Source organism: Colias croceus, chromosome 9 (genome assembly GCF_905220415.1).
Source record: "Colias croceus chromosome 9, ilColCroc2.1".
NCBI lineage: Eukaryota > Metazoa > Arthropoda > Insecta > Lepidoptera > Pieridae > Colias > Colias croceus.
This window is the reverse complement of record NC_059545.1, coordinates 6,232,545-6,256,681: the sequence shown is the minus strand read 5'-3', so window position 1 is coordinate 6,256,681 and position 24,137 is coordinate 6,232,545. Positions and strand designations below refer to the sequence as shown.

General features: G+C 30.7%; 3 protein-coding genes across 4 annotated transcripts; 2 read left to right on the top strand and 1 right to left on the bottom strand.

The window, feature by feature from the left end:
- The first annotated feature begins 5,823 nt into the window (after positions 1 to 5,823).
- LOC123694328 (dehydrogenase/reductase SDR family member 4) lies at positions 5,824 to 9,051 on the top strand. The gene is made up of 6 exons (XM_045639738.1): positions 5,824 to 6,305; positions 6,674 to 6,851; positions 7,215 to 7,292; positions 7,385 to 7,531; positions 7,701 to 7,835; positions 8,024 to 9,051. The coding sequence occupies exons 1-6, from the start codon at positions 6,163 to 6,165 to the stop codon at positions 8,192 to 8,194; spliced, it is 852 nt and encodes a 283-aa protein (XP_045495694.1). The 5' UTR covers positions 5,824 to 6,162; the 3' UTR covers positions 8,195 to 9,051.
- LOC123694326 (protein ecdysoneless homolog) lies at positions 9,041 to 11,669 on the bottom strand. 2 transcript variants are annotated; one of them, XM_045639737.1, is made up of 3 exons: positions 11,558 to 11,669; positions 10,388 to 10,590; positions 9,041 to 10,316 (listed from the first exon to the last, which is right to left on the bottom strand). In XM_045639737.1, the coding sequence occupies exons 2-3, from the start codon at positions 10,496 to 10,498 to the stop codon at positions 9,066 to 9,068; spliced, it is 1,362 nt and encodes a 453-aa protein (XP_045495693.1). In that variant the 5' UTR covers positions 10,499 to 10,590; positions 11,558 to 11,669; the 3' UTR covers positions 9,041 to 9,065. The 2 variants fall into 2 exon arrangements, with proteins under 2 accessions (XP_045495693.1, XP_045495692.1); XM_045639736.1 differs by lacking the exon at positions 11,558 to 11,669 and adding an exon at positions 10,695 to 11,139.
- A 3,570-nt stretch (positions 11,670 to 15,239) lies between these two features.
- On the top strand, positions 15,240 to 20,363 carry LOC123694410 (xylosyltransferase oxt). Its single transcript, XM_045639837.1, has 4 exons — positions 15,240 to 16,104; positions 16,383 to 16,525; positions 17,112 to 17,269; positions 17,994 to 20,363. Exons 1-4 carry the CDS (start codon positions 15,509 to 15,511, stop codon positions 19,797 to 19,799), a joined length of 2,703 nt encoding a protein of 900 aa, XP_045495793.1. The 5' UTR covers positions 15,240 to 15,508; the 3' UTR covers positions 19,800 to 20,363.
- Positions 20,364 to 24,137: the final 3,774 nt, after the last annotated feature.

Here is a 24,137-nt window from a genome sequence, read left to right as displayed (position 1 = left end):
GTTAGGGTACATATTGAAATGCTGAATTTATAACCTAAGTCAGTTTTTACTCAAATTAAGCTGTCCAATCAAAGGCATAGTTTAATTGTAGTGTACTGTATAACTATCGGTTTAAATGTGTGGGTTTGGCGACACTGGTTTTCATACTAATTATGACATTATAGCACTTCTATAATATGTTTTTACTGTTCTGTGATTGGCTCAGATACTTAATTTATTTAGCATAAGTAATAATTGTCGCATCCAAGAATGCTTCTGAATGATGTTGTTGGCAATATATCAACAAACTCATGTACAAAAACTAACCTTTTGCACAGAATATTACAGCATAAATAGTAGCCTTGGGAAAACTTCATATTAACAGTGGCAATAGCAAGTTAGGTGTGAAAGTGATAAAAAACAAAACTGGCGTCATTCAAGGTCAAATTTTCTTGTTCCACGTTAATGTTCATACTGAAATCTCCAGTGTATTAGATATAAGCTTCTTGGTTTAAGGTATTGTGTGGCGTACGGGTGCTTGAATTCAAATAGAAAGCAGTAAGGAAAGCAGAAACACAATTTATCTTTTAAAGTGAAACTTCTTTATCGGGGTTGGAAAAAAATTTAGTGTAACATTTTTTCGTTACGCGTGACATTTTTCCCATACGCGCCATCTTTTTCTTATCCCTACCACGCGTGATTCGACGTATTTCTATAAATTCTATGATATGGCCCTATGTGTGAACGTGATTCCTTAATCATTGCGTGGTACTGACATTTCGCTTTTGACATTCTAATGAATACTTTATCTGTAGTGACATTCGACACTTGGTGACTTGACAGTTGACGTCAGACGTACGTTACCACTTGACAGAAAGGTTGAATGGTTGAAACCAAGAAGCTTATATCTAATACACTGGAGATTTCGGTATGAACATTGACGTGTAACAAGAAAATCTTAGAGTATATATACTATTGTAATATATACTCTAAGAAGAAAATATTGCCCAGTTCATGTTTTTTATCACTTTCACACCTAACTTGGTATTGCCACTGTTAATACGAAGTTTTCCCAAGGCTACTATGTATGCTGTAATATTCTGTGCAAAAGGTTAGTTTTTGTACATGAGTTTGTTGATAAATTGCCAACAACGTCATTCAGAAGCATTGTTAGATGAGACAATTATTATTTATGCTAAATAAACTAAGTATCTGAACCAATTATTAAAAAGCGATACTCCCTGATTATGGGTAGTCACCATAATAAAATTGTAGCAACTCTCACTTTGTCAATATGGCATGTGCTTAGATTACAAAATAAAAGACAGATGGAGCGTTGCCGAACTAAACCGAATAATTTATCGTCATTTTCAATAAAGCTATGTGTGCTGTCATTTCGCCGCTGCACTGTACGTACACGGTGCTTCTGTGTGCGTGTAATGTTGCCAGATATTGAAAAATTTCCCAAATTTTTCCCCGACTACGGAAAAAGAGGGTAATGTTTTTCGAGTTTATGGATGTATGTATAATATTTCTTTGACACGCCCTGCAGTATAAACCGTTGGACCGATTTTGAGTTGTGAGGTTTCATTGCAATGATCTGAATTATTATGTTAGTGGCGGTAGTGACGTAGGCTATATACATAAATGAGAAGTCAAGTTTTAATTTTTATTTAAATTCTTTTATTACATAAAGTACCTGCCTACTAAAGTTATATATGGACAAAATAATTGTATTCAATTTTTTATTAAATAAATTACATAAAAAAGTTTCAATATTAACTATAATAATTATTAATTATATTATTTTTTATTTTTCATAATACATAATATATGAATACGAATAGCGGTAGTTTTTAGTCGAGAATACGGGACATTTTATTTTCATCATATCCATCATGGAGTTCACAATATAAATTAAATCGCTAGCGAAAACGACTATGACGTTTTTAAGCTTTATAAAAGCAAAATAATGTATTATGCTTATTAAAATAATCTAATAATAATCATGAACCTTTAGTGCACTATACAAATAATCACATTCACGATCGAAAAATCCAACAGATTACCCTGAAGATCTTTTAACCATTTTACCGTTTTACCAATAAAAATGGCAAATTCATTTTCAAAACACTGGCAGCATACGTTGAAGTTTTGTATTCCTTCATATCTGTAAAATTATTATTCGTATTAAAGAAATAAATCAGCCAAATAATCTACAGAAAACCTGTGAAACGATGTTTTATCTTTTTTTTTGTTTTCGGGAACAAATTTTACAGCGTTTTATTATCACAAGACGGCATTTTTTTACTAAAAATTGCAAACCCTTTTTGACGTATTGCATGACACTTTATGCGCTATAGCACTGGTGCAGCGACGTATTTGTTTTTGATTTCGTATTTTCTTTGACAAGGGCGACGGGTGGTTGTCATGCTCCATCTGTACTTTATTTTGTAATCTAAGGGCATGTGTGTCAAAAAAATTGCGTCGCTTCGAATATTTAAGTTAATATTCTTTAATATTGTTGCTTATTTAATGAATATTTTCCGAATATAAAGAATGCATTGTATTGTGCAAAATTGCAGAAGTGTTTTGACACCAAATTCTGGCATAGAATTTCACAGGCAAGTGTATATTTACGTTATTTACAATATTCCTCAATACTCCTGCATTTACCTGTTTAGAATCATTTCAATGGCAAAAATTGTCTAATTTAGCATCATTTTAGTAAGCAGTCATGTTAAATTTGTTATTTCCCTAATACTTTATCATTTTTCAACAAGTTTTCAATAAACAGATTTAACAAGTAAGGTAACCATGATGACGAGTTTTTATGGATAGCGAAGAGAATATATTGTAATAACAATATTATGATGAAAATTTAGAACACCATTTTAAAGATTGTTACTAGTAATGAAACAACACATGACATCGGTATTGCACTCACATGTAGTTATAAGATTGTTCGTTTTTACATTGAAATTTATACTTTTTTAACTTACCTCATATTTTTTTGTTTTACGTATTTCAGCTTTCCAAAAAGTAAAATATAAAGAAATATATGTGCCCATCAAGGTTACTGAGGATTACGACCCAGAAAAAAATACCTTTTTAAAAATAAACTTTGTAAAGTTAGCTGAAATTTGTGCAAGGCTGCTATAAACAGTTTTTCTTTGATGATTCTGGCTTGAAATTGACCCGTCGAAGCAACGCGTTTAAAAAGAAGATCTGAGTAGCTAACAATTTGGTAAACAGCATCTGATGCAAAACACAACTTTCCTCTATTTACAAAGGATGTTAATGCTATATGTCGGTTCATATCCAAGCTTTGTAGCCAAAAATTATTTATAACTATCATTCTATACCAATTAAAATTGTATGTACCTACCTATAAAGTATGACCATAATATTATAATATAAATACTGTTAAAAATATATGTCGTTATTATTTATAGACCATGATTTTTAGTTTTTTCTATTTTGAAAAATCCTGAATTTACAAACCAGCGTGGTCACTCGACAGAAAGAGACAAAAAACATGACTGACGTCATTGAATGTCATAGTTTCTTGTTTCAAGTTAATGGTCATAGTGCAATCTCCAGTGTATTAGAGGATATAAGCTTCTTGGTTGAAACTCTCCTGAGGCCTGAGGGCTGAGTACTGGCCGATTATGAAGAGCTGGAACGACAACACATTTACACGTTGCACATGTGTCATGTGTAGACGCAGTCGTGCACAGTGCAACGTGTAAATGTGTTGACGTTCCAGCAGTATTGGCTATGTGCGAAGTGGGTGGTAGGGAACGGCAAATCGACCGTAGCGCACGACATGGCAGAAATGTGAATTAATTCTGGGCTGTCATGTGTCAAATTGCTTTATTTTCATAACTTCCTTTATAATTTTAAGTAAAAACATAAAAATTAGCGATATGGGTCATAGTACATGCTGTGTCGTAAATTGTAAAAACAATGGGAAAAACAGTTCCTGCAAGTTTAATTCGTTTCCAACATCAAAGTGGACATTACATCAAAGACAAAAATGGACAGCTGCTGTGAAGAGAAAAAAATATTTTTCACCAGGAAGAAAATCGCTAGGTATAATATACACACTCACTTTTTACACATTTTTTTTCAATTTCGTTGATCAAAAAAATATCTTATCATCTAGTTGACATCAGTTGAAATGATTTGACAGATGACAAGTCCTGAATAGTTGCGGCCACTAGGGGCGCTGTCATCGCGCACACAACGAATAGTGCAGCAGTAGTCTGTGAAGACGCGCGCGGCGTGACGTCGTACTGCATACGCATCATGAAAAGTCTGTCCGTCTCTCTCGCGCGCAGACTAGCATATGAGGGTGAAGGGGACAATTATTATTTTTATTTTGCAATTGTTTATAAATACAGGGTGATGTAATTTAAAAACAAAGACGTTAGATATAATATCTACTACTAATAGACCAGGGTCGATAATTTTTGAAACAAAAATAAATAAGAGTAGGATTTTTTTTTTTATTGAAAAAGATATTGAACAAAAAACCAAAAACTTGTTTTTTTTTAATTTTTAACCTAAATTTTGAGGTTTTGTGAAAAAATTGTGAATACAAAAGTTGTAGAACTTTTTATTACATACAACTTTGCCATTGAACTTTTTTCCATAGGACTTGTAGTTTTGTCGGAAATCAAGAGAAACCATTTTTAGCCTTAGAAGCCCCCTGCCCTCCCACTTCCCGAACTCGGATTGTTTGTAATTTATTTTTCCTTTAATTTTTATCACATTCCCTCCTTTTCTAATGGGTTTCATCCTACTACTATTTTTTTTAGGTTTTTGTCATTTTTGAAGGGAATGGCCCCGGTGTATAACTATATTCGACGAGATACTTCGCGGCACGCGGATAATAATATTTTTTTACGTCTTTACCTAGGTTAAATTATGTAATGTAGCCTTATCTCTTACGTGCTACGGTTTCGCTTGTATTGTTTCTTGGGAGTGAGCGCACGTGTTATTTGTAGGTAAGTATTGTTTTTATCGTTATTTTGAATATGACATGAAATTTAACTGAAGTGAAACTTCCATAACGGGGTTGGAAAAAAATTTAGTGTAACATTTTTTCGTTACGCGTGACCACGCGTGACATTTTTTCGTTACGCGCCATCTTTTTCTTATCCCTACCACCCGTGATTCGACGTATTTCTGTAAAGTAATTTTTTTTTGGAAAATAAGGTCATAAAGAAGTTTACTTCTTACGTGTGTACACTAGTACACGCACACATTATTTTGTTATTATTTGTTAATTGAATGAATCAATGCTATATTACAATTGAATATGAGAATAAATAATTAAGTTCATCGATTGAGTTACTTTTAAATTATAATTTTAAATTTTAATACGTATATTATGAGAGCTTTTATAATTATATTGATCGACAACGCACTCATTTTACAATAATTCAAATCTACAATAATTACTTTTATTTTTATACTGTACTAGCTTTCCGCCCGCGGCTTCGCCCGCCTTTTTAAAGGAAACCCGCATAGTTCCCGTTCCCGTGGGATTTCCGGGATAAAACCTATCCTATGTCCTTTCTCGGGTATCAAAATATCTCTATACCAAATTTCATGCAAATTGGTTCAGTAGTTAAGGCGTGATTGAGTAACAGGCAGACAGACAGACAGAGTTACTTTCGCATTTATAATATTAGTATGGATTATGGATTATGGATAGTAAAATTGCGTATGTGTGAGTACTGTGAAGATGCCAGCTTTCATTAATCGGCCAATATTTACCACTTTACCAGTATTTTACTCTAAACGGACTTCAGCGAGTACTTCGCCGAGGAACTTCGCGAGTAGTGTGGAGGAGGCATTTGGATTTACATTCTGTGGGCTGAAGGCAGCAGGCAGCAAAGGATTCATGATATTAAATAGAAACTATTAGAAACCAATATATTCATCAGAGCGAGAGACAATTTGCAGCAAAGACCATAAAAACAATATCAATAATTATTATTCACAATACAAATGGCCACATAAGTAATCAGTTAAAACGGTAATAGATAATCTATGGCTAAAACATTGAACTTTAATACCAAGATAAGTGTAGTGTGTAGTACCTAAATTATTGATTTATATTATCAGTATAATAATATTATAAATTTTCATTTTCAAAACGAAACGATAAGTATGAGTCATAAGATGAAAATGTTAAGTTCAAATAAAGTATTGAACAAAATGCCACAAATATTTTCAAATGCAACAAGTGCAAAATCTTTCCATAGTTCTAGATTAAAGGGAAAAGTGGCTATTGTTACAGCATCAACTGAGGGGTAAGCATAATATGAACAATTTATTTAGCTTTGAAGTTCATAGGTAATAGAAGTTCAGATAGGTGATAGTTTGATAAAACTGTTGAGTTATATGAGAAATTTTTAAAACTCAAACATTTATTTATTCAATTAGACTTCTTCTAATTGAATGAAGCACTTTTGAATCGTCATTACATATTTTTAACATTTATCACTGATTCAAAATCAGTAGTTATCTATGGAGAAGAACTGGCACAAAACTCCATAGTTGATCCTATGGCCCATCTAACTCCCAAGCAATCTCATTTCTTCTACTCTTTTGGATTTGCATGCTAATGCGACACCTCATTACTGAAATTGATTGTATAATTAATGAGATAATATTGTAGAATTGGGTATGCCATTGCGCAACGTCTTGGAAATGAAGGTGCTTCGGTCGTTATAAGCAGTAGAAAAGAGGCAAATGTGAAGAAAGCAGCAGAAAATCTACGAAAGGATGGTATCCAAGTAGAAGGAGTTGTTTGTCATGTGGGAAATGAAGAACAGAGAAAAAAATTATTTGATGTGGTATGTGTAATTTAGACTTTAGTACATAATATATTGATAAATAATTATTGAATACATAATATCTAATATATAAAAATCAATGCCACTTTTCGTTGTAATTCCATAACTCGAGAACGGCTGAACCGATTTCGATAATTCTTTTTTTATTATATTCCTTGAAGTACGAGGATGGTTCTTATGTAGAGAAAACGAAAATATGTACCACGGGCGAAGCCGGGGCGGACCGCTAGTATTGTATATTATTTGTTACATACTATATCATTTTATTTTACTGAAGTTAATGTTGTATACACTCTCCTCTAATCATAAATATGTATTTCGAAATTTATTCATATAGACCAAAAACTATTTACCCTGTTGTAGGCTAAGAGCAAATTTGGTGGTATTGATATATTGGTATCAAATGCAGCTGTAAATCCAGCTGTTTCTCCAACCTTAGAGGTAAGATTTAAGCTTTTCCAAGCAAGATCAAGTTTTTTTTTTCATATAATTTGCATAGGTACATCAATTGAAGCTTTTTTTTATCTTTTCAGACTGATGAGAAAGTTTGGGACAAAATATTTGAAATAAATGTCAAATGCTCTTGGTTATTGGCCAAGGAGGTTTATCCAGAATTGATTAAAAGAGGTGGAGGCAGTATAGTGTTCATATCTTCTATAGCTGGTTTTCAACCCATGGAGGTTATTATTATGAGTTATAAGATAAGATATTATACAATAAGACCACCATGTCAATGTCATACATGTGGATCTTTGTACATTATTTATTGCAAACATTAACTGCAAACCACAGCTGCAAACAAAATACATTATGTCATTGACAAGGAATATTTTTTTTTTATATTTTCAGCCATTAGGTCCTTATAGTGTTAGTAAAACTGCACTTTTGGGTCTAACAAAAGCAATTGCCAATGAGGTGGCCAGAGAAAATATTCGAGTAAATTGTGTTGCACCTGGAATTGTAGCTACCAAATTTGCATCTGCAGTAAGTTAAAGTTATACAAATAAACAATATATTATTATATCATTCAGTGAAGTGAGACAATGTTTTCCTTGTTGATTAACTTAAATAATGAAACCTAAGTTGCAGAGGAAAGTTATTTGCTCCATATATCATACAACATGTTTTACACAAACCTGAGGAATTACTTTAAGACATTTATTTATTTTTAGATAACGTCAACAGATGTGGGGAAAGAGAAATCACTTTCTATTGTTCCAATGAACAGATTTGGAAAGACTCATGAAATTGCTGGTGCCGTGGCATACTTAGTGTCAGATGATGCTGCATATATGACTGGTGAAACTCTTGTGGTAGCGGGTGGAACACATGCAAGACTTTAATAAATATACATAAAGATGTCATACTTGTATATAGATTCTTTATCTCTTGGTATTGATAAGGAAAAGTTTCATGATAATATTATATTCAATGGTATGGTATTGAAATATTTATAAAATATAATCAATTACTGTAAAAAAGCTGAAATCTATCTATAAATAACAGAAATACTTGAAGTTGTATTTTTAATTTTTGTACTGCATAATGTCACACCAAGGTCACACCATATTTTGATCTATAAATTTGACTTTCTTTGATATTTTGAGATATTTCATTGATGTCTCTCTTTTATTTTACTTATATTTAATTTATTCATAACACTTGGACTTATATGTAAAAAAAACAGTATAGGGATAGGTACTGTTTTCATGAATTAATAAAAGTAGGAACTATGTTCCAATTTAATTTTGTTTATAAAAAATTTTAAACTACCTAGTATTTTATGGCACAGCATTCCAAATGTGTAGATAAAGTGTAGTCTGTAGTTATAATGAAAGTATGTATATATATTGTATTGGATTCCATAAAATAGGTAATTAATTAATGGTTTTAGATAAATTTATTTTTGAGGTCCATTTATGAATTATTTTTCTAACAATTTGATCATATGAATTAACTAGGTGTTGCCCCTGTGATAAAATTTTCATGGTACAAACTTTCAAACCTTACTTTAATCAGTTGGTGTTACCCCTTATCAAAATACTTTTTTTTACAAAATTTTTCAAATTTCAGCCCAATTGTCCAGTGAATTGTATTTATATAGTCTAACAGTCAATCACCATTGTGTTTTTATATATTAAGGTTTTAAATTAAAATTTAATGGTTTAGGTTTTTATAAATAAAAGTGGTTTTTGATGTTGGTGGTTTTTTTATTTAGTCATCATCATCAGAGTCTAATAAATCTGTTTTGCGAATGTCAATTGTTTTTAATACATTACTTGAAGGTCCTGATAGTCCTTCTTCTTTCATACTCTGAACCAAGTTATTTATAACTGTTTTATTATCTACACTATTTGGTACACTACATAACTTTGAACTAAGTTCTTTTTCAATTTCTTGACATATTTCATCATTATCATCATCATCTTCACTATCTTCACTCAACTCTATCTCAACATTTGATGTTGCTATATTTAATAATTTTTCAACACACATAGTAAACTGTTCGGCATCAAAATCTATCTTGTTATCTTCAACATCTTCTCCTATTCTTTCGATCCCTTCAAAATCTGAAGATTTTTTTAAGAAATTGGTCAAAGCAGAAGTAATATTCTGAGCAGAATCCAAATCTTCATTATTAATTGTTGTACATTTACCATATTTACTGATCAATATATTGTTTAATTCATCTGGACTTATGTTTAACCAGTCATCATCATCTTCATACAATTTTGAGTCATCACATTGTATAAGAGCTTCTTTGGTTTCTTCAAATAATTTATCAGATTTTAAGTGAGATATTTCGTTAAAAATATGTGTGTTCAAAGGACATTCCATACTACAAAAATATGATTTAGCTTTTTCTAAGAGCATTTTATAATCCTTAGATCCCTCTATGTTATCTTTAAAGTATCCTGTCTTAGATAAATTGGATATATATTTCTTGTATTCTGATGAAGAAAATATATCTTTAACATATTGATTCATGATAACATAATACCCACAAGTTAATTTAAAACCAAGCTGAGCCTTTTTGTCTGTTTCTGGAATATTATGTGTCACATTCTTTATAAGTCTAGTATGCATAAGCATTGCATATAAGTATTTAGTTATTTGAATTTGTGTTGACACACAATTTGTATATTCAATATTTCTGCAATTTTTAGCTTCTAATGCATCAAGATTACAGTAACTATTGACTATAGCTGATATTATTGATGGTCTTAATTTTAAAATTGCAGCAATCTCCACAGGTAAGCTAACAATTGCCATGTGCATGTTGTCTTTTATCTTTTGTGGATACTCTGTAAGTTTTCTTTTAATTGCATTTTGTATTTCAATACAACCGCATGTTTTTTCAGAATTATGAAAAACCAGTTTAACTGCATCACAGATTTCAAGTGAATCTTCCAAATCTACCAATTCTGGAGTAATGATATGAATATCATTTTGATAAATTAAAACCTAAAAAGGACAGAATATTGTAAGGACAATCTAATTTCTTATGTAATTATTTGAGATGTACAAATACATACCCTATTTTCTGCATTATCAGGATTTAACCAAGGAGGTAAGTATTCTGCAGCCTCAATAAGTAGAAAAGAGCCATCACTGTCTTCTGCGTGAACTATTAAATCGCTGAACATTCTTGTTAACTCAAAAATTAAATAAACAATAAACCATTCATCTTCAATATTATCACCAAAACATGTAACACTAATCAAGTTTGGTATAATTCCTGTAAAAAAGAGGACACAATAAATATTACATTCGTTTGATTTAAGTTCTTGTAATCAAAAATAGAAACATATTTCTAGAATTCGCATGAATTAACAGTCATACCATCATTTTCACATTTATGCAGAGGAATGTTGACTCTAAATTCATCTCTATTCCATATATATCCCTGGGATATTGAATGAATTGCCCTATTAATAGATTCACATAATTGTTCTAGATCCGTAGATTGAGAAAGGCAATAAAAGCGACAGTGTATTGTATCGTCAAATTTTAATCCCCTATTGTTCTCGGACATTATTTTGAACGCATAGATATTGTGTTTATTTACAAAGTAAAATTTTTTGACACATGTAGGTACTTGTAACTATGTTTTTTCTGCGGTTTTTACAGATAAAACGTTAAAACTAATTACAAAATCTTATTTTATACTTTACATGCTCTCGGTATTTATCACAGAGCAAGTAATTTATTAATATATTTTATTATAAGTTATAACCTATAGCTCGACTCTCGAGGATCAGGATATTTTGGCATTTGCACAGACCAAGTAATAATATGGTAATATTATGGCATTTTGGAATTTGGATGACATTGTCAGAAAGTCAGTGCTGCCACCACCTTGCCACCTTGATTTTCTAAAAAGGGCAACTCTGATCATAATAAAGCTAGAAAATTAGAAATAATTACCCACATACATCTAAAATTATGATGACGAATAATGCAGTCACGGGAACTACCAGAACGCTAAGTGATAGATTTTTTGATTCGATTAATCGGTTGACTAAATTTTAGTTGCTAATCTTAGAGCATGGTTTCATTAAAGATAATATATAATGGTGCATTTAGATATTCGTGTGATTAGCATGTGTGGATAACGAACATGCGTAGTCCACCTGTGTAGTCCACTCACTTTTGGTCAAGTGATATTCACGTAATCGAGTTTAGCACGATTTTTTTGGACTCACCTAATCAAAGCATAGACGAATGTATCGCGCATAAAAATGTGCACACAAAATAAACGCAGTCAAAGCATCGAACACAATATGTCGACAGGGTCGCCGTAGCCACTTATACGTACTTACGGTTTAAGACATTTATTTCTCAAAAAGATTACATTTGAATCACTTACAGAGAAATAATAATAAAAATTACAAACATATTTGCTCGCTTATCGATGTACGTAGTAAGTAGTTTGTTAACACAAATAGAATACAACAAGAAATAACAAAAAAATGGGCGGTAATTTTTATAAACATAATTTCAGACTACCCCAACGACATCCTAAAGATATAAGGCTTGTGTTCTAGGTAAAGATATGCTATTTTCATGAGATATAAAATTAGTTTTATTTTTGTTAACACTTTGTTTTTAAATATATAATATGTATTTTAATAGTAAAAGTATAATTTATAGGTTTTATTTATGTTTTTTTTTTTATATTTATTTATTATAATATTTAGTTTAAAAGATGTTTCTTTAGCAATTTTTTGAAATTAGTTATCGATTTGGCTTCTTTAATATTTTTAGGCAATTTATTATACAATTGAACTCCTTCGAATAAGATACTCTTTTTCCCGTAACTTGTCCTGGTACAGGGCAGGGCTATATTGTTTGCGCGCCGAGTCATACGGTTTGTGTGTTGTATATTGGTGGAAAAGCTAATTAGAGAATGAACATTTTTAGTCAAGATTTTTTTTTATTAACAGACATATATAAAATTGATAAGTTTGAGCTAGATTCATGAGCCGAGTTTCTTTGTATATGAGGGACGTGGGTGTTCGAGATTTATATTGAAATAAAGTTTTTATAATTTTATTTTGTGTTATTTGCAATTTTTTCAAATTTGTTGCGGATCCTGAACCCCAAACCTCGATTAGATAGTCAATATGTGACTTGACTAGGCTATTATAAATTGAATACCGCACTTTTTGTGGTAGACAACGAGCAATAGGTCGTAGCACCCCTATCAACGAAGTAAGTTTTTTACGTACTTTTTCAATGTGGGCTTTCCACGTGAGTTGTTTATCGAGAAGGAGACCGAGATATTTTTCTTCGTTTACTTTTTTTATCGTTTCTCCGTTTATGGACAATGGATTGTAGGAGCCTATTTTCTTATTTTTTGCGGTAAAAATGATATAATTGGTTTTGGAGGCGTTTATCGTAAGTAAATTTGATTGAAACCATCTGTTTAATATGTTAAGATCTTTTTGGGCTTGATTTACTACAATATCAATAGAATTACCATAGTAGAACAAGCATGTGTCGTCAGCATATAAAGTAATATCTCCGGTTAATCCTATTTCGTGAACGCTATTAATATAGATAAGGAAAAATAGGGGGCCCAAAAGGGAGCCTTGAGGCACGCCACAGCTAATAGGTCTTTTTTTGCTATAGTGATCATTAATACTTGCCACAGATATATAAACATTACTTGAAAGTACTTGCTCTTACGTAGTATTTGTATTCTCTTTGGTAGCCACTATTAGGCCACGTTTCCTGCCACTTTCCTGCAGATGGAAAGGCGGCCTTAGATTACTTGCTCAGTGCTCTGTGGTAGCCACAAATTAAGTATCTTGGCAGGCCTTGGGCAGGCCGTAGCGTGCGGCATACAGCTGTCATGATGACATTATTGACAGCGTCATATGATAAATAGTGTGGTAGGTACCTACTTATATAGTTTGGTTATGTACCTACTGAAAATAAGTAAATTTAGGTATTTTTTTTAATAATGTTAAAAAAAGAGTAGAAATCATATCACTCGATAAATCTAAAAATTTCATCGCATTTTAACAAGGAAAACATTATATTATGGTTCAAAAATGTGCATTTTTATATGACCCTGAATTTGGCAGACAGGAGACAAAATGTAATTTCAGATTGGGATATCTCTAAGCGAAATTAAGTTTTACGTGTTTACCTAATTGGCAATTGTTTGTCGTTAATTTACCTACAGGTGATAATTAAGAAAATTTTATTTTTTTTTTCTTTATTTTTTTTTAAATAAAAAATAAAATTTTGGGAAGCTCTCACCGTGTTCCCAGTTGTTTGATAAATCTGAAACTTTCAAATTTAGTTTATTATTGCATTCTGAAAAGGTGATATCAGTTAGTTTTTTCATTTTGGCTCGGAATATTCTGGGATGTATATCTACCAGTAAAATTAATTATCAATGGAAAAAATAATAGACATAATTTCGTCTTTAAAAAGTCTAAAGGTGATATTTTTTTAATTTAAAATTTGTCAGTCGGATCATAAGATATCCTAATTTTTAAATTTTGATGCCAGATATCTAAGTGAAAATTAATCAAAATAAAAATCAAAAACATGTCATGTCTTCATTTTTAATAAATCTACAAATGATATATCTCAGATTTTATAATTTCTCATTTATTTATTGAATATGCTCATCTTTTGATTTTTTATCCGAAATGGAGAATATCAGGCATGCATTATTCTTTTTTTTTATTAAATAAAGAAAAACATATTATCAAGGCAATTCAACTGTTAATATTCAGCCCATAATAAGAATAAATTATGAAATAAAATATTTTCAGTCTTTATATCATAGCCCGGTCGAATTAGACCTTTGCAATAACAATAATTCCTACAGAGCTAAATTGTGGTAGGGTGTACCATAACAAATAAAGTTTTAAAAGTACAAGTTTTAAGATCCCATGCGTGCAACAAAAGTTATTCGGAGTCAAAGAAAAACGGACAGGACGGTAAATTTTATAAAAAAAATACCTCAAATAAGCACTAGATCTAATAATTATTCTGTACAAAAATGATCTCCATGTTTTCTTTCCCAACAGTTACGAGAGTTTAGAGGGTGTACCTATAAACTCACCAGCTTTCCACCAATAATTTGGCTCTGTAGGAATTATTGTCATTGCAAAGGTCTAATTTGACTGGGCTACGATATAAAGACTGAAAATATTTTATTCCATAATTTACTCTTATTATGGGCTGAATATTAACAGTTGAATTGCCTTGATAATATTATGTTTTTCTTTATTTAATAAAAAAAAGAATAATGCATGCCTGATATTCTCCATTTCGGATAAAAAATCAAAAGATAAGCATATTCAATAAATAAATAAGAAATTATAAAATCTGAGATATATCATTTGTAGATTTATTAAAAATGAAGACATGACATGTTTTTGATTTTTATTTTGATTAATTTTCACTTAGATATCTGGCATCAAAATTTAAAAATTAGGATATCTTATGATCCGACTGACAAATTTTAAATTAAAAAAATATCACCTTTAGACTTTTTAAAGACGAAATTATGTGTATTATTTTTTCCATTGATAATTAATTTTACTGGTAGATATACGTCCCAGAATATTCCGAGCCAATGTGAAAAAACTAATTGATATCACCTTTTCAGAATGCAATAATAAACTAAATTTGAAAGTTTCAGATTTATCAAACAACTGGGAACACGGTGAGAGCTTCCCAAAATTTTATTTTTTATTTAAAAAGAAAATAAAATAAAATTTTCTTAATTATCACCTGTAGGTAAATCAACGACAAACAATTTCCAATTAGGTAAACACGTAAAACTTAATTTCGCTTAGAGATATCCCAATCTGAAATTACATTTTGTCTGCTGTCTGCCAAATTCAGGGTCATATTTTTATACAAAGCAGTTAACTAGTTTAAATTGTGATAAAATGTAAGATGAACTTCGTACAATTATTATTAATTATAAACTATCGATAAAAAATTGACCCGAATTGAATGAGGATAGCGAATAAAGTGTTGTTAAATAAGATTTACACACATTTATTATTTTGTGGAAATTGTGTTATGACAAATTATTATACCTAGAAGATTTGACTTGAAACCATTATCTACAGTGCGTAGTCATTCATCTTATTGTAACGAAACTTATATATTACGAAAAAATGGCCCTGAGCATAAGAAGACTCTTTTATAAATATGCGAAATGTCTTATTATAACTGTTCTTATAATATTCTTTGCCCAGATTCTTATATCACTGAATTACTTCCCATTAGTACATGATAATTTGCTGAAACGAAATGGATTTACATCATCTCTCAGAAGTGATTTAGGTGATGTTTCTGCTAGAAAACTTGTGCCAGGCATAAATGATGATGAAGATTTCTCTGTTAAAAATAGCCACCAAAATAAAGCCATATTGCATTTAAGAAAAGAAGAATTGGATTTTACGCCTATGTGTGAAATAAAAAGCCGTGAAGCGATTTCTGCCATTCATAGAGCTAAAACTCAATATTGTAAACAGCTCATTGTAAATAAAACTTGTCTCATACAAAGTGGAAGTTTTTACCCAAAGGAATTATCAAATTATTGTCTTTCAAATACAAAGAAATATGGTAGATATCTAGGGTGTTACTTAGATGAGAAGAAATTAAGATTGTTATCAAGCTTTTATGGTAATTATGCTACTCAAAATGCACCAAAATTTTGTTTGGATATTTGTGTACAAGCAGGATTTCCCTATGCTGGAGTTCAATATGGGTAAGTCTCTTTAAATTGCAATTATTTATGTATACTTAGCTGCTGTCTGCTGCTAGTCTTCTTGCAATCTGTCAAATATTAAAGACAAAGTATTTGTAAAGTTTCATTTTCTAAGATCAAAGATAGGTAAAAACATATCAATGCTTTGAATGGTTTTGTACTCATTTCCAATATTGTACAATATTATTAAATTGCCTGTGTGCCTGTTGATTAATTGTTTTTTTTTTTTGTATCATGTCATTGGTTATAGTTATCTATTTTTAATCTCCTTTTGACAGAACTGAATGCTTTTGTGGTGAAAATATTCCACCTCAAAATGCAAAAATATCTGAAAAATCATGTGATATGAAATGTCCTGGAGATTCTTCTGTTGTATGTGGTGGATATTTTACAATGAATATTTATGAAACTGGTTTAGAAAGTAAGTATAGTATTAATCAATTACATATTTTATACTTTTTTCTTCCTTTTTTTCAAATTAATAAAATATAGTTTTAGTTAGTAAGGTGGCCTCTGTGCAATAATAGACAACAGGCCCATGTTAAAAAAGTCATAGGTCAAGTTTCTAACTGGGAGACCTTTTTAGAAATTAGAATGATAGAGGGTCACCGGTCATAATACATTAAGTACTTTACTACCAAATGTAAGCTGTCCAACCTAGTGTAGTTGAGAATTCATAGTTCAGGTAGAGGGAGCATATTCCAATCCTATGATTGTATGTATGGGATTCCATATTATATATTAATCCGAAATATGTTACTTCTACCTGAACATTTAAATTCACCTGCACTCAGTAGGACAGCTACCAAGTGGCATTGTAGAGCTGGATGCTATTATTTAACGATCCTATTTTGTTCTTAAAAGATTTCCGGTGCTTTATTTGAGCCATCAGGTTTTTTTTATATGGGCTTGTATAAAGTATCTATATATGTATAAGTTAGTATAGTTAAGTTATTAGAAGTATTTTTGAAGTTGTTTATTATAATATGAATACATTTTTTTTTCAGAGTTTTTACCAAATACACCAACTGTCAGGAATGAAGAATCACAACCAATAAGGATAATTTTTTTATTGACCTTGAATGGAAGAGCATTGCGCCAAGTATATAGATTAATCAATGCTTTATATAAAACAAGTCATTACTTTTATATACATATTGATAAAGTAAGTATAATTACAATCTAATAAAGATTATGTGTATAACATGATATATTTTGATAATTCTTAATCAATATCTTGAATTATCAAACACATTGCGGCACTTTTATCTTGATAACGTCCTTCTTATAGTTTGAAGCAATCTTACTTATTTGTGTTTTTCTCTTTTAATATTAAGTGCATCATAAGCAAGCTATAGAATGCATGTGACTAAATATTAGCTGAAAGCATATAATATGGGAACATGCACCTCTTTTACTTGACACACTCAATCAGTATGAAAACAATATGCGTCAAAAAAGTTGATGAGGAATTTTTTATTTGTTTTTGTGTTGAAATGAGCGGAGGGATGTAATAAAAAAACCGATGCACCGAGGGCTCCGAACAAACCTATTTTTAGGGTTCTGAACCTCAATAGGAAAAAACGGAACCCTTATACAGTCACTTTGTTGCCCATTTGTCTGTCTGTCAACACGCTTTTTCTCAGCAACACGTAGAGGCTGAAACACTTTTAACATACGTATGAAAATTGATGTTATCAGTATGTTTCGTCTGCAGTCGATATAAGATAAAAAAATATTGACTAATAAAAATACTTATATAATTAGTATTTTATGAACTGTTTTAATTTTGCTTATATTTATGCTTTAATTTGCTGATTACCGTCAATTTGAATATTACTAAATCCAGTAACCTACTACAAAACATTAATCAAAATTTTTTTTTTCAGAGGCAAGACTACTTACATAGAAAGTTATTATCGTTAGAAAAGAAGTTTCCAAATATTAAATTGGCTCCTACACGATATTCAACTATATGGGGTGGAGCTTCATTGCTTCAAATGCTGTTAGCCTGTATGATGGACTTTTTTAAATTAGGATGGGAATGGGACTATGTTATTAATTTAAGTGAAAGTGACTTTCCGATAAAATCGTTAGAAGAGCTGGAAAAATTTCTTTCAGAAAATAAGGGTCTTAATTTTGTAAAGTCTCATGGTCGTGAAGTGCAGCGTTTTATTAAAAAGCAAGGCTTAGATAAGACATTTGTTGAATGTGAAACACATATGTGGCGAATTGGTGAACGAAAATTACCACACGGCATAACTATCGATGGTGGTAGCGACTGGGTAGCCTTGTCACCAGAATTTGTTTCTTATGTCGTTAAGGAAAAAGATGCACTTTTAAATGGGTTAGATATCATTTTTCAACACACGTTACTTCCTGCTGAATCGTTTTTTCACACAGCCCTAAGGAACTCAAAGTATTGTAATACTTATGTTGACAATAATTTGCATGTTACTAATTGGAAGAGAAAATTGGGTTGTAAATGCCAGTACAAGCATGTCGTCGATTGGTGTGGATGTTCACCTAATGATTTCCGAATAGATGACTGGCCAAAAATTCAAAATACCCAAAATAGACAACTATTTTTTGCCAGGAAATTTGAACCCATTATAAATCAAGAAATAATAACAAGAGTAGAACAATTTATAGGATTTAATGACCATTACTTAATACATAATATAGAAGCTTATTGGCAAAGCATTTATGATACTGAAGATTTGACAGCAAGCACAGACGACACCATTCTGTCTCATGCCGGTAGTATATCACGCCATAATTTAAAAATATTAGCAACCGAAGACTGTAAAATTGAACTTGGAATTATAACATCAGTACATTTATATAAATATGCAGATATATATAAAGGAAACCTTATTTTACACAAGGCAATCTTAAACAATGGATTAGAAGTTTCAATAGAAACATGGTACAAACCTAAACATCACCTAGAATTTAATTTTGAAAGTCCATTAATTGATTATATTAAAATATTTAAAGTAAGTTCTGATTATGATCAAAAAGAAATGAGTTTTAGGAATTTAGGAAATATTTTAGGTCCTTTTTCGGATCCAGTGTTATTATATCAATTTTCTACAAACAAGCCAAGTGGAAATTTAACAGTGCTTTGGTTAGATCCTGCGGGAATACTGGCCGACATAAATATTATTAATAGAGATGAAACTAACTTAACAAATTTTATTAAACCTACCATACGACACCCACTTTTACCTGGAATTTGGAAAGTAGGTTTGTTTGATCAATCAAATTTAATAGCTGTAACAAAATTTTTAATTACTCCACTGGAATTTTTCTCGGGTAAAGAGGTCACCCACCAAGAAACAAGCTTAATTCATAGTGGCTCACAAAATTCATATAGAAATTTAACCAATATTAAACCACCCAAATTTTTACCTAGTAAAGAAGACACATTACTGTTGGAAGAATTGTCTAATTCTAATATTAAACGAATAAGTGATGACTTACGAGAATGGATTGATAATTTAAGTTCCGAATTTTATAGTATCCTAGGGGCATGTGTATCATTTCTTGATGAGAATATCAAGGAGACATATATTTGTGGGAAATACAAATTTGAACTATGTGATTTAACTGAATGGAGCTCCTTGTCACCCGACCCCAAAGGCTCTATTGGAAAGTTAGATGTCAAGTCTGGACGATTAAAGAGAACATGACACAAGATATATTTTAACAGTAAATTATAAACAAGTCAGAAATTTGAGATACCAATTTACCTTGTATCTTTTAAGCAATCGTTGTTCTAGTTAGTAGATGTATTGAATACGGAAGACTGATTTTAATGTAAATACATAGTTAAACTATCCTTATTTTGTCAAAAATCTTGGGATTAACTTGTAATATACCTCTATTGTTGTTTTCACTAAGTAGGTATTATCTATCTCTCATAGCCTGTATCATGAATAAATTGTGTTTAAATTTTTTTAAGCACTATTTTGTGTAGCATAATGTAATATTATATTTGTATGTCACAAAAAATGTAAAGTACCCTTGGCTCTATGCTTACAAGAAACGATTTGTCTCTTCAGAGTTCAGACCCACTAGTCATTAGCACCTAAATAATAATCAGTCACATTGACTTGTTATCTTGCTCACAATAAAAATGGAATTATTTAATGAAAATCCATATTATAAATATAGATTTCGTTTGGAATTATGAAATTTCTAGTTGCTCTATGTAACTTCATATTGATTGAATATATTTATTTTTATACTTATCACATTTTATTTTAATATCTACCCAATTTACTTCCTTTTATTATATTTACATAAAAGTTCATTCACTGCTAAATCACATACAGTTTTGCCAGAGTGGAAATTAATATGTACCAATAATAATATAATATATGAGTGTCTACAGTCTATGTTGTAGTATATGCGATGTAAACACTAAAAGAGAAAGGACATAGGCTACTTTTTATCCCGGGAAAATGACGCAATCCCGGAAATCCCACGGGAACGAGAACTATGCGGGTTTTTCTTTGACTGCGCGGGCTAAGCCGCGGGCGGAAACTGTACTAGTACTTATGCATGAAACTCGATTTAGTCTCAAATATTTTTATTAATAAACTTTATTAGTTACTTCTTATTGAAGCTCCTGTAAATATTTTTTTGATATAATTTAAAATTCATTTCGAAATTAATTTCTAAAAAGCCCAGCTATAAAATCTGGGTTTCCTAAAAAGTCTGACACACAGGTCTGACAATTCAAAAAAAAAAAAAAAAAACGCGACCGGCGAAACCAAGAAGCTTATATGCTCTAATACACTATACACTGGAGATTGCACTATGACCATTAACTTGAAACAAGAAACTATGGCATTCAATGACGTCAGTCATGTTATTTGTCTCTTTCTGTCGAGTGACCACGCTGGTTTGTAAATTCAGGATTTTTCAAAATAGAAAAAACTAAAAATCATGGTCTATAAATAATAACGACATATATTTTTAACAGTATTTATATTATAATATTATGGTCATACTTTATAGGTAGTTACATACAATTTTAATTGGTATAGAATGATAGTTATAAATAACTTTTGGCTACAAAGCTTGGATATGAACCGACATATAGCATTAACATCCTTTGTAAATAGAGGAAAGTTGTGTTTTGCATCAGATGCTGTTTACCAAATTGTTAGCTACTCAGATCTTCTTTTTAAACGCGTTGCTTCGACGGGTCAATTTCAAGCCAGAATCATCAAAGAAAAACTGTTTATAGCAGCCTTGCACAAATTTCAGCTAACTTTACAAAGTTTATTTTTCAAAAGGTATTTTTTTCTGGGTCGTAATCCTCAGTAACCTTGATGGGCACATATATTTCTTTTTATTTTACTTTTTGGAAAGCTGAAATACGTAAAACAAAAAAATATGAGGTAAGTTAAAAAAGTATAAATTTCAATGTAAAAACGAACAATCTTATAACTACATGTGAGTGCAATACCGATGTCATGTGTTGTTTCATTACTAGTAACAATCTTTAAAATGGTGTTCTAAATTTTCATCATAATATTGTTATTACAATATATTCTCTTCGCTATCCATAAAAACTCGTCATCATGGTTACCTTACTTGTTAAATCTGTTTATTGAAAACTTGTTGAAAAATGATAAAGTATTAGGGAAATAACAAATTTAACATGACTGCTTTCTAAAATGATGCTAAATTAGACAATTTTTGCCATTGAAATGATTCTAAACAGGTAAATGCAGGAGTATTGAGGAATATTGTAAATAACGTAAACTTAGATTACAAAATAAAGTACAGATGGAGCATGACAACCGCCCGTCGCCCTTGTCAAAGAAAATACGAAATCAAAAACAAATACGTCGCTGCACCAGTGCTATATCGCATATATAGTGTCATGCAATACGTCAAAAAGGGTTTGCAATTTTAGTAAAAAAATGCCGTCTTGTGATAATAAAACGCTGTAAAATTTGTTCCCGAAAACAAAAAAAAAGATAAAACATCGTTTCACAGGTTTTCTGTAGATTATTTGGTTGATTTATTTCTTTAATACGAATAATAATTTTACAGATATGAAGGAATACAAAACTTCAACGTATGTTGCCAGTATTTTGAAAATGAATTTGCCATTTTTATTGGTAAAACGGTAAAATGGTTAAAGGATCTTCAGGGTAATGCTGTTGGATTTTTCGATCGTGAATGTGATTATTTGTATAGTGTATAGGTCTACCAGAATCTGATGGCATATTTATATTTGAGAAATAAAAGATTTTCTTGTGGCAACTTATTTGACAACTATCAAATTGGTTGTCAAATTATTTGTCTTTTTTGTCGTTGATGAATAATTTTTAGGATTTTGTCTAAAAAATCTTCGAAAATGTCGAAAAAGCCGCTGCGATCACAAGCAAGATGTGTTGTTTATAATGTGTATAGAAAAACATTCGATGAAGAAGGGTCAAACACATCACAATTTTCAATTTTGAAGATTTTATTGGTAAATTGGACATACCCGTTTTGATACTTTAAATTAAAAAATATTATATGTAGGTAACTATAATATTGTTCGTTGATTAGAATATAATTTTATGAAAACTTATTACAGGAGTTTCCAATACGGCTATTCTTCAAGTCCAAGCTGTCCAAGTCAATTTTATAATGTGTGTATCTGTTAATACTTACGAAAATAAACATAGTTTTATTTTATTTTATAAAAAAATTATAAGCAGTTTTGATCTACATTATCATTATATCGATATTTTCACATGGCATACTGGTAATGAATATACAAATATAGGTATGTGTAAATAATAATATGTAATACCTGTATAAAAGTAATATGTATAATTATTGTATATTATATATGTAAGTATGTACCTACATAATATTAAGTGGATATCTCATTATTAAGTACAGTATTGTCCACTTATGTAATGTGACTATATATATTGAGGACAAAATAAAAAATAAGCAGTATCAAGATCGTTCAGTCCATTTTCCCTAGGGTTGCACACTCAAAATTTTGATTTCCCTAATTGCCATCAGATTCTGGTTTACCTATACTAAAGGTTCATGATAATTATTAGATTATTTTAATAAGCATAATACATTATTTTGTTACTTTTATAAAGCTTAAAAACGTCATAGTCGTTTTCGCTAGCGATTTAATTTATGTGAACTCCATGATGGATATGATGAAAATAAAGTGTCCCGTATTCTCGACTAAAAACTACCGCTATTCGTATTCATATATTATGAAAAATAAAAAATAATATAATTATTATAGTTAATATTGAAACTTTTTTTATGTAATTTATTTAATAAAAAATTGAATACAATTTTTTTGTCCATATATAACTTTAGTACTTAGTAGGCAGGTACTTTATGTAATAAAAGAATTTAAATAAAAATTAAAACTTGACTTCTCATTTATGTATATAGCCTACGTCACTACCGCCACTAACATAATAATTCAGATCATTGCAATGAAACCTCACAACTCAAAATCGGTCCAACGGTTTATACTGCAGGGCGTGTCAAAGAAATATTATACATACATCCATAAACTCGAAAAACATAACCCTCTTTTTTCCGTAGTCGGGGAAAAATTTGGGAAATTTTTCAATATCTGGCAACATTACACGCACACAGAAGCACCGTGTACGTACAGTGCAGCGGCGAAATGACAGCACACATAGCTTTATTGAAAATTACGATAAATTATTCGGTTTAGTTCGGCAACGCTCCATCTGTCTTTTATTTTGTAATCTAAGAACGTAAATATACACTTGCCTGTGAAATTCTATGCCAGAATTTGGTGTCCAAACACTTCTGCAATTTTGCACAATACAATGCATTCTTTATATTCGGAAAATATTCATTAAATAAGCAACAATATTAACTTAAATATTCGAAGCGACGCAATTTTTTTGACACACATGCCATATTGACAAAGTGAGAGTTGCTACAATTTTATTATGGTGACTACCCATAATCAGGGAGTATCGCTTTTTAATAATTGGTTCAGATAC

Coding starts and splice junctions, on each gene's coding strand:
- LOC123694328 (XM_045639738.1), top strand. CDS start 6,163: ATGAGTCATAAGATGAAAATGTTAAGTTCAAATAAAGTATTGAACAAA. Junction 6,306..6,673: donor GTTACAGCATCAACTGAGGG/GTAAGCATAATA, acceptor ATAATATTGTAG/AATTGGGTATGCCATTGCGC. Junction 7,293..7,384: donor CTGTTTCTCCAACCTTAGAG/GTAAGATTTAAG, acceptor TTATCTTTTCAG/ACTGATGAGAAAGTTTGGGA.
- LOC123694326 (XM_045639736.1), bottom strand. CDS start 10,887: ATGTCCGAGAACAATAGGGGATTAAAATTTGACGATACAATACACTGT. Junction 10,591..10,694: donor GCATAAATGTGAAAATGATG/GTATGACTGTTA, acceptor TCTTTTTTACAG/GAATTATACCAAACTTGATT. Junction 10,317..10,387: donor CTGATAATGCAGAAAATAGG/GTATGTATTTGT, acceptor TGTCCTTTTTAG/GTTTTAATTTATCAAAATGA.
- LOC123694410 (XM_045639837.1), top strand. CDS start 15,509: ATGGCCCTGAGCATAAGAAGACTCTTTTATAAATATGCGAAATGTCTT. Junction 16,105..16,382: donor TATGCTGGAGTTCAATATGG/GTAAGTCTCTTT, acceptor TCCTTTTGACAG/AACTGAATGCTTTTGTGGTG. Junction 17,270..17,993: donor TTTATATACATATTGATAAA/GTAAGTATAATT, acceptor TTTTTTTTTCAG/AGGCAAGACTACTTACATAG.